The 18813-nt window shown below is 43.4% G+C and overlaps 1 protein-coding gene across 4 annotated transcripts in view; it reads left to right on the top strand.

Moving 5' to 3' along the window:
• The window catches only part of ARHGEF28 (Rho guanine nucleotide exchange factor 28), a 133156-nt gene extending 115803 nt beyond the window's left edge, over nt 1-17353 (top strand). For 3 of the 4 annotated variants that reach the window (XM_064176295.1, XM_064176297.1, XM_064176298.1), the window contains 2 exons: nt 16021-16084; nt 16263-17353. In XM_064176295.1, the coding sequence (XP_064032365.1) occupies nt 16021-16084; nt 16263-16423 (225 nt within the window). In that variant the 3' untranslated portion in view covers nt 16424-17353. The remainder of the gene's footprint in view (nt 1-16020; nt 16085-16262) is intronic. The other variant, XM_064176299.1, reaches the window with a different exon arrangement.
• Nucleotides 17354-18813: the final 1460 nt, after the last annotated feature.

Genomic DNA, 18813 nt, shown 5'->3' with positions numbered 1-18813 from the left:
GAAGAGTCATACAATGTAAAGCTGATGTAAGTGTGATGGAAAAAGCAGGTGATATATGCTTTGCACTGTGGTATATCTGAAGATAAACAAGCTGTTTCCTTGTGGTTCCAAGTCAGCACAGGATTTTGGGAAGGGGTGAAGCTCAGCAACTCCAGGCCTTATTTAAATAGGCATAGCACTACTTCCAGCATTGGAGGTGGTTAGTGGGACCCCAGGCTGAGGACTTGGGCAAAGAATATTGCTTTCTTTTCTTGGAATCTGTGAAAAATAATGCCTACCTCCACACAAAAAAGTCACCAAACGTCTGCATATGTGGCCATTGAGAGTTAATTTCCATACTATTGCTGTGTATGAACTCTTGCTGAGTACGTGTGACCTACTGGTCTTTCAGGCTGGAACATCGTTATGCCCTGCATAGCACATGCCTCCTGTTTAAACAGCATTCTTTGTAGCTAGTGGCAGGCCAACTACTTACCACATGAAAAATGACATTTAAAGGTGCTTTCCTGTCTATTTTGAATTTTTCTGGTACATTTCACAATGCTTCTAATAAAGCAATTATTAAAAACTTTTTGCTCTACAGAGTGAGCCAACTCTGTCTTTTGTTCTTTCAGTTGAGAAGGAGAAAGGAGAGAAACATTTTAAAAGTAAAAGATGTCATGACTCTGGAGCTCCTGGTTTGCCAGGAAGCATCCTGAGCAGATGTGGTATTTTGAGCTAATCTAATTTTTTCCTCTTTTTCTATTGAGTGGATGTCAAATTGAGAACAAGCAATTAATTCCAAATTGTCTTTTATGTGTTCAAGATATCCCTTTGATTGTTCACACAGATGGCTGCCTAGGTAACCACAGCCCATTCAGGGCTCAGCATAGGTTACAATGAAAGTAAAATTAAATGGAAGGGAATAAGAATAGGAAGCTGAGTAACTTCAGCACCCACATCTCCCAAGTTCAAAATTGCATTGATTAGAACAAGTGAGATATATTATCTCTGCAACAGATAACAGCAAATTCACCTCCTCTCCAATCCACAGAACAAGGAGTTTTGTGCTCTGCTGTGAGACATCAGTGTCTGTGGGTTACTTGGTGGAAGTGAATAACAAGGGAAGTATTTTTTTCCTCTTGGGAATAACACTGCCATTTGTTTAAAGCAGATGGCAAAAGGGACTAAATAACATTTCAGTGTGATACCAAAGTGAAAAATGTGTCATTATACGCAATCTGCAATTAGTATACTTCGAGTAACACCTGCTTTTTAGCTCTGCAGCACTAGGGTCTTGTAGTTCTGCTGCTAATTTTCTCATGTCAAAATACTTTTCCTTATTTCTGAATATAACCACTGTAGATGCAGCAGTATTACATAACCTTTTAATTAAAGCAGTTAATGATGTTCTGGTTCTATTTTGTGTGCTAATTTAAGTTCAGAATTTCCTGTTTAATGCCTGTCTGGTATTATTATTTCTACTATATTCTCATTTAGAATTCATTCATTAGGAGGGAGGTTTTAAACTGTACACATCTATGTGATGCTGAATGGAGTACAGAGATTGTCTTTCTTTTGAGGTGCTGCTTCTATTGGTGTAAATGTCACAGTATCACAGTATCACAGTATCACCAAGGTTGGTCCTCACCATCCTCAGTGTTTCCTTGCAGACTTCTTTAACAGCCACAAGATGATGGCTAAGTACTTTTTCATTTTCCTGATGTTTATGGTTCCAGGAACTTCAGTGCAGTGTTTCTTGAAGTCAGTGGAATTACTGGCATCAGTGGAAGTAGAATTTGAGTGAGGGTAAAGAGGCTCTTCAGAGAGACTTGGATAGGCTAGATCAATGGGCCAACATTAATGGAATGAGTTTCAACAAGGCCAAATGCTGAGTCCTGCACTTGGGTCACAACAATCCCAAGCAATGCTACAGGCTTGGGGCATTGTGACTGGAGAGCTGCCTGGCAGAAAGGAATCTGTGTGTTGTAATAGACAGGAGCTGAATATGAGCCAGCAGTGTGCCCAGGTGGCCAAGAAGGCCAATGGCATCCTGGCTTGTATTAGAAATGCTGTGGCCAGCAGGAGTAGGGAGGTGATTGTCCCTTTGTACTCACCTTTGGTGAGACCAAACGTTGAGTATGGTATTCAGTTTTGGGCACCACAATACAAGAGAGATGTGGAGGTGCTGGTGCAGGTCCACAGGAGGGCAATGAAGCTGGTGGAGGGCCTAGAGAATAAGTCTTTTGAGGAACAACTGAGGGAGCTGGGGTTGTTTAGTTTGAGTAAGAGGATGCTGAGGGGAGATGTCATTGCTGCCTACAACTACCTGAAGGGACATTGTGGTGAGGCTGGTGCTGGTCTCTTCCCACAGGTAATTGGAGACAGAACAAGGGGAATGGCCTCAGGCTGAGATTGAGTAGGTTTAGGTTAGATATTAGGAAAAAAGTTTTTCATGGATAGAGTAGTCAGGCATTGGAATGAGCTGCCCAGGGAGGTGGTTGAGTCACTGACTCTGGGTGTGTATAAAGGTCGTTTGGATGGGCTGCTTAAGGATATGGTTTAGGGGCAAACCTTGCAGAGTAGAGTTGTGGGTTGGACTTGGTTGTCCTGAGGGTCTTGTCCAAAGTGGGAGTTTCTGTGATTCTGTGATTTGGATCACATCTTTTGCACACAGATTTATTCTTTACTCAGGTAAGGTTGTTCCAACAGATACAGGTCTCAGGGAAGTAGGGGGAGGTATAGGAGCACATTTTGAAGCAGAAGATCCTGGGCAGGGCATCTTTTGTCAGAGTTTGTGGTGAGGCAGCTCAAGCTCAGGGTTGTGCAGAGCTGAGGCTGTGTTGCAAGTCCACAGGGAAAGAGCTGATCTCTCAGAAAAAGCAGTCATAAAGTGAGAGTCTTACTAATTGTTTTTTGATGTCAGGAAGATACCTTGGGAGGTCTGTGTTTTCATCAGGTAATGTGATCTGTAGGTGGGGACTTGGTGGCATGCCCTGCTTTAGTACATTAAAAATGTTTTGTATATGTTTTGTAATGGAGCTAGGGCCTGAAGTAAATATAGAAGTATGAATAAATAATGCATCCTAATGCATGGGAGAAGCTGTTCCTGCATGATCAAATTTTGCAAGATACTGAGTATGCAAACACACCCTGTAAAGTCATGCAGCTGAATCACTAATCACATCTGTCTGGCTTATTTTGAGAAGTATCACCTCATTTTAATTATTTAGTGTAATAACTTACATATTCTAGGAAATAGCCTGTAGTACGTTGTGTAAAAACAATGAAGTCTTAGAAACATAAAATCTTTTCAACAGCATTTACCATTAAATATTTATTGAGAGACTAGGGAAGATTGCCTGTCTTTTACTGACATTCATCACAGAAGCGTCTGATTGCCTTCTGTACAAATCATATTTGCCATAGCCAAACTGCTGGGGAAGATTTCATGGAGTATCATGTTCTGTCTTCCCAGATGCTGTAGAAAACTTTCCTTTGGGTTTAAACTTTCCTTGGGATGGTAGAAGGTTGGAGACATGGTGCTGTTATGGAAGTTGATTTTAGTTTAATCAAAATAGCAGGGCTTCTAGAGGTCACTTGCTGAGATTCCTTGAGTGTCCTTTGGAAGTCTGATCTAGAGGTGGAATATAAATGATGCAGAAATAAATGTGATCTGACTGTACTTGTTTAGGGTTTGCCATCATAAAAGCAAAGAAAACTCTGTGCCTTTACAAGTAGTTGAATATATTTATTTCCCATCAAACAATACACAACATACTGGGGAATTAGTGTATTTGGCAAGGGTGAAAAGATAATAGGTTTTCTTTTTAAAGTGAGGTTGAGAATTGCAGGATAGTTGTTACTGACAGCAAGAATGGCAGAGAAGCTGTCTCCTGTGCAGAGGAATTTTGCTATTATAGCATGGCAGCAACGGGAAGGAGATCAAGGTCTATGAAAGACTTTTGCATTAAACACAGACAGTTTTGAACTGATAGTGACAACGAATGCAGGAGGGTGTTTTAAAACATAGCATCATGCTTTTTCTGCTGTGGAGTGGTGGACTGGGATTGGTACACAGAAAGGCACCCATGGGATCTGCACCACAACAGAGCTGGGATCTGCAGAGGTGTATCTTCTGGGACAAAAGAGAGAAAGCTTTCAGTAAAGTCAGGGTAGAAGGAGATGGTGATGAATTTAAATGAGACCAGTGTTGGCCATAGCACAGAGAGGAGCGAACAGAAAAAACAGGTGTGGATCCAGGTACTTCTCATGCACTGAAGGAAAGCATTTGGCTGAAGGGATGATGGCACATACTTATTTGATAATTGTGCTTTTTTTTTTCTTGCTTTTGATGTACAATTTCCCCTTTAGCTTTAATGCAGACTGCTTTCACAGCAGTTACATGTTCACAGTGAATCTAGCAAACAATTAAAAACGGCAACTGTTTCAAAATATTTGATCACACTGAAAATCCCAATGCTTCTAATACAAAACTTGGGGAATGTGCAACTTTTAAAGTTTTGCTTGGGTTTTTTTTTTTTTTTTTTTTTTTTTTTTTAATTTTTTTCCAGTGGCTGCAAGGACAGAATATCAGTGTGTGTGCTTCTCATCAACCTGACAAAAAATTGGTTAAAATTGGCTATGCTATACTCAAAATGCAGTGAAAAATCAGTGGTTATTTTCTTGTGTCTTGAGCTCAACCTCTCACTCTTGCAGTAATGCCCATAGTTTTTCCTGAATTGTGATGGTTTGGGTGTTATATCCCCCCCCGACTCCCTCCCCCTCCTTCCTTGTAAAATTACCCAGAGTAGACTCAGCCACTCTGGAAATTGAATGAAGCTTTATATTTAGAGCTTACAATATATACATAAATATACAAGTTAAAAAGGTAATATAGAAACACAACAGCCCTCCCAGAAGTCAGAGTCCCCAGGAGGGGCTCCCAACCACCCTTCCACCTTCCTCCCACCCCTCTATCTTACCCCAGACTTTGCCTTATGCTCAAGGTAGTTTGGAGCATTGGCCAGGGGGTTAGGAAGCAGATGGATTAGTCACACAAATGGCAGGTTAGGTAAGAGAGAAGTGCAGCCCAAAAAGTCCAGAGAGACACTCTGTGTTTGTGTTCTTGTTCTTATACATCTCAGCAAGCCTATGAGTGAAGTAGACATCACCATTGTTTCCTTTTCACAGCCTATAATCTAATTCTTCTCACCAAAACATTCTAGCTAGCTTCAAACTAGCACATACATTAATCAACAGCCAGCAGCTTCTGTTAAAGCATAAGATTAGAATGTAATTGAGCCAATTGATTTAAAACTGGTACTTTCCCTGAATTTTTGCTTTTGCAGCAATTCTGTATACTGGCTTAGTGTACCTCTGCCACTTGCTTTGAGTTTTGATCTCACCAGCTTTTATAGTAAGAAGTGATGGGTCTGGTCTGGTTTTGGGAAGCTACCATAAAAAAAACCAAGGTGCTTAGGAGAAGACCTGAGAGTGTTTTATACATGACCTCACTGACTTCCATAACAGAGTTGTGCCCTTTTTCTGCTTGTGAAAATGTTAGCTGAAGTCCTGAGCATGCTTCTTTGTGCTGTGTACCTGAAAGACTGTCCAAAAGCTGAGAACTAAACCAATTGTTTGCCAAGGTCTTTGATGTAATGTTTATTTAAAAGCATAGTTTAAAAAACCGTCCCCAAACCGTCCATAAAATATGATGCAGAGTTAATCAGTACAATAACGTCTGTCTGTGGTAACAGCTCAAAAAAAGTAGTTTTGATGTGTAAATGTCCCCTTTAGTTTCAAAGGGAGTGAATTAATGTGCCAGAGAGACTGCTTTTCAGGGTTAACGTCAACTGTTTCTGTCTTGGGGTGCGGAATGAGAGGAAGCTTCGCTGCATCGTTTTACATGCGAGGTGCAAATTGGAAGAGCAGGCAAGGGAGGTGTGAGGATGTGCTGTCCCGTGGTTTCATTGCTGAGTCTTTGGAAATGCTGTTTCAGCCTGTAACTTTATGGGATTTCTGTTTCTCCATAAAACAAGCTTGCTGACTGCAGTTTGATTTGACTTCAGCCTGCTAGCCAAATGTCTTCTGCAGATCATGGGCTTGGGGCAGGGGGCAGGAGGGGGGAATAGTTGCAGCCCACTTCAGATACGCCCACTTTAGACACCTGAATTGAAGTGGCTTTCCCATCCTGACGTGAATGGAGTTTCCCTGTGCCTCCCTGCCGCTGTTGTCGGTGGGCAGACTGGATGCTGGTATACCCCTGGAGAGGTGCCCTGTGCCAGCATGCTGCTGTATTGGGTGGAGCAGTGGCCCTGTGCTGGCAGCTGTTATGTTTCTTGTAGGGAAGGTATTTTTAGGGGTTTTATGTTTATTTTCTCATGGTCATTTGAGTGCAGTTGTGTTTAATGAGCTGGAAAAGAAGTAGGTCAATAAAACATGTTCACTGTTAGCAGAATACCTGTTCAGACTGTGTGTGTGTCTTGTAATTGACCATCTAAAGCTTCAAAGCTTAGCACAAAGACAATTTAATGGGTATTCATACCTAAATAAATTAATATTAAGCAGAAGCAGGCAGCTTGCAGGCAGTATGCCCTGCTGAAGTGAGGATGTGGGTATTTAATGTACAGTTAATGATTTCAAGTGAGAACTATTTTTAAGTCTTTCTTATTGATATGCATTAAAACCCAGCATGCCAAAAGTAGTTTAGAAGCTGAGTGCTTTAAAGCCAATATAACTGGTATCATAGCCATGTAAGTAGGTTAAAATTTTACATTATTTCAACCTAGGGGCATGCTGTGGAGAATCTCTGCATGAAGACAGGCTGAGGGAGCTGGGGTTGTTCAGCCTGGAAAAGAGGAAGCTCCAGGGAGATCTAATAATAGCAGTCTTCTAGTACTTGAAGGGGGCTTACAGGAATGGAGAGAGGCTGTTTAAAAAGGCCTGTGGTAATAGGACAAGGGGCAATGGCTTCAAACTAGAGAAGAGCAGATTTAGTTTGGATGTGAGGCACAGGTTCTTGACTATGTGGGTGATGGAACACTGCAACAGTTTGCCTGGGAAGGTGGTTGGTGCCTCGTTGCTGGAGATGTTCAAAGTGAGGCTCAACAGAGCTCTGGGCAGCCTGATCTAGTTGAGGATGCCCCTGATTACTGCAAAGTCGAGATTGGACTAGATGGCCTCCAGAGATCCCTTCCAAGCCAGACCAGATTCTGTGGTTCTGTGAACTTGATGTTAAAGTACTACCACTGTCTGTGTCTGAGCTTGGGATGTTTTTGAAGTTCTTTTTTTTTCTTTGATATCACTGTGTTATCAATCAATGTGAGAATAATTTACTGGGCTTGAATAAAAGAAAAGGTGGCTGCATCATCACATGACTTCAAAACCTGGAGCTCTAAGAAAAGTATAAAATAAATTAGTTGGAACCATTGTAGAGCTTTATGATAGAGAGTTTTAGCAGAGTAACTGTAAATTTTGTTTTCGACAAGAATTTGGTCCAAATTCTCAAGAACAGAATTCTCTAAGGAATTATGAGAAAAAGCCTGAAAGTGAATTGCATTTTTTTTACCTAAGCCAACAACTGAACAAAGAACAGAAGCATGCAGAATAGTGCCATTTCCAGCAACCTTTCCAAGGTACAGATGTGAAGAAGAGTTGTGTTGCAGACCAGATTTTGAATTCTTTCTGTTCTCTGGCTTGTATGTAAAAAAAAAAAAGATTTAAAAAAAAGCACCAAAATTGATGAGATTAATGTCAAATCTATTATGCTTCTTGTGAAAAGTGCCCTTATTTGTGAAGGTGCTTGCTTGCCTAGGAAATGAAGCTGCTGTTTTTTTCATGGGATTGGGCTGGTTAAAAGTAAATAGCAGCATTAAAATTCTCTGATTTCTTGCCTTATTCAGTCATCTGGGACTAGGATTAGGCTCTTCTTTCCTTTGCAGCTTTAGGATCAAAATATTTTCCCCCATGTTTTTTGAGACTCAGAACTAAATCCAGATCCTGTTACAAAATTAGATTAGCTGAGGTGCAAAGGCTTCGTTTCTTGTAGCTGAGACCTTGACTCGCAGTGAAAATGTTGGGAATTGGCCTGAGATCATCAAGGCTATTAAGAGGTATCCACCTTTTGTGTATCAAATGCTCTGAATAGACACAGCAGCAGTGGTGTTCTGGCTGTTTGAGGGCAAAAGGCTGTTCTGCCCTGGCCTGGTGCTGTTAAGTGATGATCAGTTTCTTTCGCCAACAGTCAGACCCATAAACGACTGAAGCAGGTGTATAGAAATAGGGAAAGTCTTAGTAGACACTGGAAAAAAGCAAGCAAACCTGATCGTTGTGCCTTTTGCCAGGAGGAAAGGGAGAGAGGCAGGTGCCTGGAGTTCCCTGAGGCATCAGCTGTCGCTAGGTAATCTGAATGCAGACCATTGGGAGCATCATTAGGGGCAAAGAGATGCTTTGGGATATACCAATGACAACTTTCAGTGGAGCTCATGGGAATTAGGCTGTGGTTTGCTATGGAACTGAAATAGCAAGTGAGAGGCTGTTAACCTTGAATTCCTTTGAATATTGCAGACCGGTAGACTTAGCCCTGCCTTTTAGGTGTCTGCTGGTGCTTTGCATTCATTATGCATGAGTGCAAATGGGGCGATTAAAACACAGCAGCTCTGCCATTTCAAATAGCTTTGGTCTGAAGTTGATGTGTCAGCTGTGTGAATTTGGTATGAAAACTAATGCCAGTTATTATAAATAAATGGTAAGCTCCATACCTAACTCTTTTCAGAGGAGTAATGGTTTTGAAAGTCTTTTAACGTATTTGTTGCTGGAAGTAGCTTAAATCACAGTATCACAATATCACAGTATTATCAGGGTTAGAAGAGACCTCACAGATCAAGTCCAACCCTTTACCACAGAGCTCAAGGCCAGACCATGGCACCAAGTGCCACGTCCAACCTTGCCTTGAACAGCTCCAGGGACGGCAACTCCACCACCTCCCTGGGCAGCCCATTCCAGTGTCCAATGACTCTCTCAGTGAAGAACTTTCTCCTCACCTCCAGCCTAAATCTCCCCTGGCGCAGCCTGAGGCTGTGTCCTCTCGTTCTGGTGCTGGCCACCTGAGAGAAGAGAGCAACCTCCTCCTGGCCACAACCACCCTTCGGGTAGTTGTAGACAGCAATGAGGTCACCCCTGAGCCTCCTCTTCTCCAGGCTAACCAATCCCAGCTCCCTCAGCCTCTCCCCGTAGGGCTGTGCTCAAGGCCTCTCACCAGCCTCGTTGCCCTTCTCTGGACACGCTCAAGCATCTCAATGTCCTTCCTAAACTGGGGGGCCCAGAACTGAACACAGGACTCAAGGTGTGGTCTAAGCAGTGCAGAGTACAGGAGCAGAATGACCTCCCTGCTCCTGCTGACCACACCATTCCTGATGCAGGCCAGGATGCCACTGGCTCTCTTGGCCACCTGGGCACACTGCTGGCTCATGTTCAGGCAGGTATCAATCAGCACCCCCAGATCCCTCTCTGTCTGGCTGCTCTCCAGCCACTCCGACCCCAGCCTGTATCTCTGCATGGGGTTGTTGTGGCCAAAGTGCAGCACCCTGCACTTCGAAATCTCTCTTCATTTAATGAAATTTTATTTTGTAAGGAGGCCAGCATATGACACAGATCTCTGAAAATCAGAACAAATTAGCTCAGTGTATAAATGCAGTTTCTGCAAAATCCGTGTGTTGAGTTCTCCCTTCCTATTTTTTTTCCTTCCCTTTTTTGAAACAGCTGAGCATGGTGAAATCTGCCCTATCGAATTTGACCTGACCTCAGACCTGACCCAACCTTCAAGGGGAGTTTAAAACAATGGTTTCCTAAGATCTTTTCCAATTATTCTGTGGTGCTGTGAAATTAAGGTCAGAGATAAAGAATGAAAACTGAGGGCTTTCTGTTAAAAACAGAGAACTGAAAGGTTGGTTTGTTTTTTTTTTTTTTTTCCTGGAGTATTTTCCTAGTACATTCCTGTCCTTCCCCTTAATCATCACTGTGCACACTCCAGGCTTACCTGAGGAGCTCTGATCCTCGGGGATGAGAGAGGCAGGGTAAAGGAGAAAATCCGCGGCATTTATTTGACGTGGAAGGCTTACATCCTATCACAACAGAGAGAAGGTGAGAGTCACTGTGACTAATGACTTGTTTACTCGGCTTTTGTAACATCCCCCCCACCCCTCCCAACATGAGCAAGGGCTGTGTTTGGTTTGGTGTGTATTGATCTCAGATTCCTGCAAATGCCATCGCTTTGTCCTTCACCTTCCGAGCAGTTCATTCGCTGCCACTAATCCTGCCTTTTAGTGCTACAGGAAGGAGGGCAGAGTATGGTAGTTAAGATGTGGAATGCCAATTTTTTCCCTTTCCCCATGCAACACTAGCATGTTTTTAGTCGAGAGCGCTGTCGCTTCTCTTGAGTTTGGACCCAAGATCCTGTTAGAAGAACTGAGGTTCCCTTAAAAAAATGACTGTGAAAGCTAGCCCCATGTACTGCAGGCCTGCACTCAGCCTTTTTTTGCTATATTTAGGTTGCCTGGAAAGGTATTTTCACTTTGGAGAAGCTGCAATTTCCTGATGCCTATCCTTGTGGTACCAGAGGTGAATTAATGGAAAGTGGGGAGAAACTGGGATTTGGGTTTGATGATGGATTTTGGCAGTATGTGCCCTCTAAGTGCTTGTGAGAGAGTTGTTGAAGAAGACAAAACAAGAGGGAATGGCTGTGTTTTCTTTAGCTAAAGAAATGGCCTGGCTTGAGATAAAAAGAAGAAAAAGCTGGACTTAAGTGGTAGTTTGTGCTGTGGTGGAGTATTGCTGGGTTCATCAGGCAACCTGGCCCAAGAATACTGAAGTGCTAGTGCAGATTACCTAATACTTGGTCTCCAGCTGACCTGGGAATGAACCCCAAAACTCATGCAGAGCTATGAAGTAGGTATGTTTTGTTACAGTGCTGGGTGAAGGCAGGATGGCTTGCATCAATCCTGCGCACCCCATGCTGGCATAAGTCACAATTTGTGTTACGAGAGCATACATATTCGTAACAGGAGGTAGGGTTATTACAATTATATCTTGGAGTTCGTTAACATAGGTATTTTCCCATTCTCCATCCTGCTTCCAACCTGCCCTGGTGGTCTTGAATGGTTATCTGAGATGAACACCAGCACAGTCTTCCTCACAGGGTCTCTTTTCATCTTTGGTCAGCAGACCCCTCTTTATTGCTGATGTCAGGATATCTCTGCTTCTCCTTTATCTCCTTCCTCCCTTCCTTAGTCACTGCAGGCCTGGGCTTTTACAAGATTACCTGTCACAGATCTCCGACTAGTAGCTGCAGACACTTCAGCAGCAGTTGTTATTTAACTTTGCATATTATCAACTGACTACTGTAAACATTTCTACAAAGTTTGGTATTTTATGGTTTGCTACAGACACTCTCAAAAATGTGTATCTGGTCTGTAAGGCCCTTTACCAGCACTCCTTGGTTTTTCTTGTATCACACCCTCAAGCACATTCCCCTTTGCTGAGGAGCAAAGAGAAGCAAAGTTTGACCAGCCCAGCACTGAAGAGTGGATTTTTCTGGTCTGCTGTTTGGTTTTTGACTAGGGTGTAAATAGTGCAGCTGGGGATCAGTTAAGAGCTACCTGGAGTGTCATAGGAGAAGTAACTTTTGCATAACTGAGCAACAGTTTTTAGTAACAAGTATAAAATCCAGAGGCTGGGATGCAGTGAGACGACATTAATTCATGGCTGCTGCGAAAGTGTGAGGGAGCAGAGACCTGTGAGTCTCACAGAAGAGCCTGTGGGAAGTACTGGCTACAGCTCAGCTTCATTAGAACTTGGGAAATCTTTTTGCACTTATTTGAAGAAAGAATTCTGTTCCATAGGGGTGATCTTATTACTGTCTACAACTACCTGAAGGGACATTGTAGCCAGGTGGGGGGTGGCCTCTTCTCCCAGGCAACCAGCAACAGAACAAGGGGACACAGTCTCAAGTTGTGCCAGGGTAGGTATAGGCTGGATGTTAGGAGGAAGTTCTTCCCAGAGAGAGTGATTGGCATTGGAATGGGCTGCCCAGGGAGGTGGTGGAGGCACTGTCCCTGGGGATCTTCAAGAAGGGAATGGATGAGGCACTTAGTGCCGTGGTCTAGTTGATTGGATAGGGCTGGGTGCTAGGTTGGACTGGATGATCTTGGAGGTCTCTTCCAACCTGGTTGATTCTATGATTCTATGTAAAGGCTGTGTCCAGGTGCCGTCACCTTCTCTTGCCCTTTCTGCACAAGAAGTGCAGGAGAGGAGCGCAGGCAGGGAGAAGCGCAGGCAGGCAGGGCCTGCGGGAGGGAGGCGCTGGTGAGGCGAGTGCTGGCCTGGTGGGGGCGCTGTGGAGCTGAGCGCAGCCTGCCTGCCGGGCTGGATGGGAGCAGCACAAAGAGGTTAAGTGCTGGGTCTAAAGCAAGGGCATAATGCAAAACTGTTTGGGTGGCTGATGTTGGCTGATGAGTTAAATTGCAATGAAGTAGGCTCGTAAAATGCCAGTGTTCCTTATTCACCTAGGTCTTGATCCATAACGAGTTCTGGTTGCAGAGTGAATGGGTCTGGAGAGAGGGTGTACCGAAGGGTGTCCTGGGCTGCCCCAAGAGCCCTGGAGAGCCTCTCAGCTGTTGCTTTCTGGTGTCTTTTTCTGCATGGATAATTTGGTGGCGTTGGGTTGTTTTCTTTTTTTTTTTGAGCAACTTCACATCTCAGAGTTCTTTAGTAGGCAGCAGATGATGCTTTCAAGGGTAGGTCTGGAGGTTTCTTCCTGGTTTTGGGAATGCATTTAAAGAGGATTCCCTCACTCTTTTCCTGTTTGGGGCCAAGGGCAGCAAGTTACTCCATGCTGTATGAGAGAGCTTGGTGGAGGCTTCTTGGCAGAGAGACTGGTACTGCTTGCTGGATTGGTCCCCATGCTCCACTCCTCCTTCACCTGACATTGTTATGACCAATTCTGGCCCTTCTTCTGCCCTTCCTGAATGATGGCTTTCAGAGCGCATCATGCTGCCTCCTGCAAGACACCAGCTGGTCTCCTGGCTCAGCTGCCTCCAGCAGGCACCCTCCCCAGTGGCAGGCTGGGTATGTCAGCTGGGGAGCACATTGTGCTTTTTGTTAGGCAGAGCCTGTGTTGAGTGCCACCTGAAGTGCAGCCAAACGTAGTCACTTCACTCCTCAGTTGGATTAAGGGCTGCCACTCATCACCCGAGCAGCCCCTGGGCTCTCACATGGGTGCTCTCCTGCTGTTCGGGTTCTCTGGTTGCAACAGATTTTTTTTTTTTTCTTTAAAGAATAAGAGTTAAAAGGCAGCTAAACTGGCAATAAATAATTTATTCTTATAGCGGCAGAAGGTGGTATATTTTTCTAGAATGCTGCTTCCACTACTCAGCTTTGATGCTTAGAGTTGTAACAGTTAATGAGAAATGGTTTGGAAACAGCTAATGCTTTAATTGGTGAAGCAATTACTGTTTTGTTTTGGTGTTGGAAAATAACTGCATGTAAAGTGTTTATTTTCTAGTTTTTTGTTGTTTTTTTTTTCCCCCCAAATTTGTAGTTAGGCTTCTCCAATTATGTACTTCATAAACTTTGGAAACAAATATTTCAAGAAAGTACTTACTGCCTGGCATTCGTATGCACATGGCTTTGTTAAGGTGCAAAGACTCACAGGACTTACGAAGGAATATTAATGTGAGTAAGATTGCTCTGAAATACAAATGTTTAGAAGCTGAGGACCTTTCACTGCTATGGCTCTTTTTTAATAATTAAACCAGTAGTAACCAGTTTCCATTGAAATAAGCAGATGTTGGCTGTTTCTGATTTCCTCTGTAGCTGCAAATTGTAATCTTTTTCTAATATGGCTATCAAAAAGAAGTAAAAATAGAAGTAATCTTTAACAAAGCAGGGCTCTTAGATTGTTAGGGAATCCTGCAAATAAGTCATCTGCAATCAAGACTTTGGGTTGTTACCAAGAATGAAGCTTGATCCTTTAAATCCAATGTAAAACAGTAAAAGTACAAGGGAGTTCATGATTAATTTTCTTAACATTCTGTGTTGTCCCACAATGAGCAAGCACCTCTTGTCTGTAAATACCTTGGCCAGCTACTAACCCTGCAATTTCAGCAGCAAGTATAACATACATGTAGCTTATGCTAGCAGCCAAAGCCCCAAAGCCTATTTGCTCCCCTTTCAGTGGTGTGAATATCAAGAAGACACTGAAGGCAGATGTGTTCTCATATGCCCATTGCATAATCATCTCCCACCATGACACACCCCCGTGGCGGGCAGCAGCCAGGGAGACCAGGCTTTGCAGGGTGCTTGCAACCTCATTCTGGCTTAAACTCCTGACTTGGTGAGCTAGACTGATGGAAGTACTGAACGTGAGCAAATGCCGTTTCAAATTGTCACTAGTTACAGTGACACTGGGTGTAAAACCCCAAAGATTTCTTCTATAGATTTTTGTTGCACAGACATAGGAGAACAGGTAGGGACCAGAGCAAGTGTGAAACGTCATTTTTTAGCTCTTTACATGAACAATAAAGGTTCAAAGGACCCCAGTGCCGAGGTTGCTCGCACCTGGTGCTACCTGTGCTATGGGAGGAGTGTCAAGGTCTCCCCTTCTTCCAGCAGAGTTCTTCTGAAGTGGGAAGAGTGAAATGTTAACCCTGATATGTCGTAGCAGGAGTTGCTTGGGCGAGGACTACAGTGAGAAGTATTGCAGGCTGTCCATAGCAGACTTCTCATCTCTAGGTACAAGGGGACAACACGTGCCTTTATTACGCAGTTTTGTTTGTTTGGGGTTAATTGCATTGCAAAAATACTGATGTAGAATGTGGAGAGATTTTTGCTAGCAGGACATGGATGAGCAAACCCTCGCTGTGAAGTGTCCTTGGAATCAGGAAGCCAGGCTGCGGGTGCCGGTCCCCCCACATGCAGCTGCAGGAGGTAGAGTGCCAGCTGCAGGGCGCAGGGTCAGCCAGCCACAGGGGACGAACTCTACAGGTTGTTGATATAATGTTAACCTATCTGTGCGTGTCCAGAGAAGGGTAACGAGGCTGGGGAGAGGCCTTGAGCACAGCCCTACGAGGAGAGGCTGAGGGAGCTGGGATTGTTTAGCCTGGAGAAGAGGAGGCTCAGGGGTGACCTTATTGCTGTCTACAACTACCTGAAGGGTGGTTGTGGCCAGGAGGAGGTTGCTCTCTTCTCTCAGGTGGCCAGCGCCAGAATGAGAGGACACAGCCTCAGGCTGCGCCAGGGGAGATTTAGGCTTGAGGTGAGGAGAAAGTTCTTCACTGAGAGAGTCATTGGACACTGGAATGGGCTGCCCGGGGAGGTGGTGGAGTCGTCGTCCCTGGAGCAGTTCAAGGCAAGGTTGGATGTGGCACTTGGTGCCATGATCTAGCCTTGAGCTCTGTGGTAAAGGATTGGACTTGATGATCTGTGAGGTCTCTTCCAACCCTGGTGATACTGTGATACTGTGTGATACTGTGATACTGTATCACATACATAACTCTGGACCAATCTGTATTTTCCACATGTACCAATCTTAAACTAAGTTATCTGTGCATGCCTCTTCCAAGTAAGCATATAAGTCACTATAACACGGAAATAAACTGGAGACTGACCATCTAACCATATTGGTGGCCCAAGAGTCGTTTTATCCCAGGGTGCAATGCTGGCAGTAGAAAAACCAGCTACAAAGGTGAAGGTCCTAAGGGCTTGGTGTAGTACAGAAAGTGGTACAGAAAGCTGACTAGGAAGAAAACTGAACCATGGTTATCTTTTTAAAGTAATTCACTTGTCATCACAAAAGCCTTCAGAGCTCAATGCTGGGGAAAATCATACCCACTTCTCTGCATTTATGGGAGAAAATTGGGAAGCTTAAAAAAAAAAAAAAGGTGAAGATCCTTGCAAAATAAGTTCTTAGTATTTGGGTGCAAATATTATCTCCTTGTCAAACATCTGTCTCGTTAGTGAAGTATGGGCATGAATTTCTTTCAGTGTAAAAGCAATGCCGGTGATCATCCCTTGCAAGACAGACTTGAACAGATCTCAGTAAATTTGGGTAAGATACCTCTCACCATGCTGTAGTGTAACTTGTAATACAGCAGCGTTTTCATTTTTAGACACGTGTAGCAAACTAGAGAATGGTGCTAATAAAAAAAAGTCAGAATTTACTCTTTCTGATGGTAAAGGCATGGCAAAAAATGCATTGTCACATGTCCTTCTCTTGTGCCTTACAGATCTGAATGCATTGCAGACCCAAGGTCCCCAAACAAGCTCTCCAGACCAGGGATCCATCCAGCCACCACAAGTAGATGTGCTGCTGCTGGACCACCAGCCTGAGAGCCTACAGGACACAGAAAGTGGAGGCAGAGTAGAGGAGAAGATTGTTTACCTCTGATGGCTGGTTTTCCAATCTCAGTAGCACTTTGGAGATATAATCATGTTCGCTTTTCTAAACATCCACAATTGCTTTCTGAATGATCAAATGGCTTTATAGTATTTAATTTTCAATGCAAGATTTTTTTTTCTGATGATAAATATAACAATTAAGTTATTCTGGAGCTTTTAAAAAATAATCTTTAATTTATGATGTGATTTCACATGCTTTGCAAGAAGCAGTAGTTAGTAGGGGAGATGTAACATTCTGGAATTGCAAAGATGCCACCAAGAGCTGTAAAAGCTGGGGATTGATTTTCTCTTGAGTCTTGTTTTTGAAAGAACAAGCTGAGAGAGATGGGCCTGCTCTTTGAGATTTCAGAGTATGGGTCAGTAACCTTCTAACAGTTGTGACATAACATGAAAAGACAGCAATGTTAGAATGATGGCTATAGTCTTTGTTGAAATGTACTACCTTAATTATCAGGTTGTTTTCCTTATCCTCTGGCTCAGGAAGTGCTCAGAAGAGGATGATTTTTATAGTCTCTGTAAATTGCATAAAACTGCCTAATTGTAAGTGTATGCTTGTGTCCTGAAGCATCTCATTATTTCGGTAGTATCGCCATTTTCTGTGCAGAGATGCTGTAAATCAGTTTGTTATTGTATTATAACTGTATTTGATTTCACTAAGTGTCCTTGCACATTAAAATTCACCAGATTAAACTATCTGGTCAAAAGAAAACAAAGGGGATATATAGTAGACTTTTAGTTAACTGAACCCTTCTGAAACTCTTCTTCTTTCCCATGTAGGAGCCAACTGGGCTCTTGCTTTCAGGTTCCCGGAATCATTTGTGTTTTAGGCAGTAAGAAACCATAACCTGTTCTGTGCCCTTCTGTCTTTCAGAAATATTTGTACACTTACCTTGAAATAAAGTTCTGTTCATTTCTGCAAGACTGTGCATTTGATTAATTGTTATATTCTCTAAAGTAAAGTTTGAAAGCAGGAAGAAAAAAAAGAAAAGAAATCAAATCTCATTGCCTGGTTTGTGCTCTGCCCTGCTGCAGACGTGTCTGCCATGGTGTGGTACACACAGAGCTCTGCTTCAGGCACCTCATCTGGAAAGACCAAAGGCATGCCGCTTCGAGCACTCTCAGGTAGCCACCTGGGCTAGCCAACTGCTACTTGGTTTGGCTGATGAGACTGGCAGTGATGCAGTGGGGATGCAGCTGCACAGCTCCTGGATCAGAGCTGCCTCACATCTACCCAGTTAATAAGGCAAAGAGGAGCAGAATTGCCCCTGCCTATTTGTCTGGACAAGCCCCAAGTGTTACATGGTCTCTGTTTTAGACTTACATTATGTACATTTTTTTTTTCAGGGAGTAGAGCTATAGATAGTAGATCTTTGGCAGCAGGTGTTCCTGATGCAGATGTCTCTGCAAGGGACAGGTGTGCTGTTGGCAGTATTCGAAGCAGAGGTTTCTGAGTTGCCTTGCTGGGTTACTGGACTAGCTGTCCTGTTGGTATCTCAGGCTAACAACTGAGCAACCAACCTTGATGAGCAGAACCTGATTCCCAGATGGTATTAGTTGATGTGCCTGTGTCATTAGGATAAGACCAGGCCTGCAAATGTATTTTCCAGTTTCTGTTTCCAGCCTTCAAGGCTCCTGACACCTGACAGCACTTACTTTAATATATGTCCTTGTAGGAGAAAAAGACCTTATAATTTCTGGAAGTGCTACCTTTGTTATTTCTCACAGACTAAAATGAAAATGGGAATCCAGCTTCTCTTGAAAGTCCCACAGTAGGGACAGTCCACAACCCATCTATTTACCAGTCAGCAACAAAATCAAGATTGTTGTCTGGACAACTTTTTTGAAAATTTATGAATACCCAGACCAGTTTCTTGGGATGCAGTATGTCCCAGGATACCTGCATTGCATGATGACCACTGGGAAATTGGGAAAAACAAATTAGTAGATTTCTCCACAGAATCTCTTTGTACAGTTTATTATTCCTTCACTGAAACATCTGGTATTGGCTACTGTCAAATCCAAGTTGCTGAATGGATAGCTGCAGTCCCAGCCTGATGTGGGAATTTCCATGTACACATCTTGCAACTGGAAAAGGGGAGAGAGGATACTACTTCTCTTGTCAGTTTTAATCGAGTGGCAGGGAATCAGAAAGAGGCTGGTTGTGACCTCAACTGGTGTACAATTTCCTCAAGTCCGCTAACACCATGCAGCATCTTATTTTGCTCACATGTGGCACTCAAGGAAGGCAAAGGCAGGAAACAGGTGACCTCTATATTCCTAGAATCACAGAATCAACCAGGCTGGAAGAGACCTCCAAGATCATCCACTCCAACCTAGCACCCAGCCCTACCCAGTCAACTAGACCATGGCGCTATATGC

The sequence above is a fragment of the Pogoniulus pusillus genome, chromosome Z, assembly GCF_015220805.1.
Source record: "Pogoniulus pusillus isolate bPogPus1 chromosome Z, bPogPus1.pri, whole genome shotgun sequence".
Classification (NCBI taxonomy): domain Eukaryota; kingdom Metazoa; phylum Chordata; class Aves; order Piciformes; family Lybiidae; genus Pogoniulus; species Pogoniulus pusillus.
This window is presented reverse-complemented; position numbering and strand designations above follow the sequence as displayed.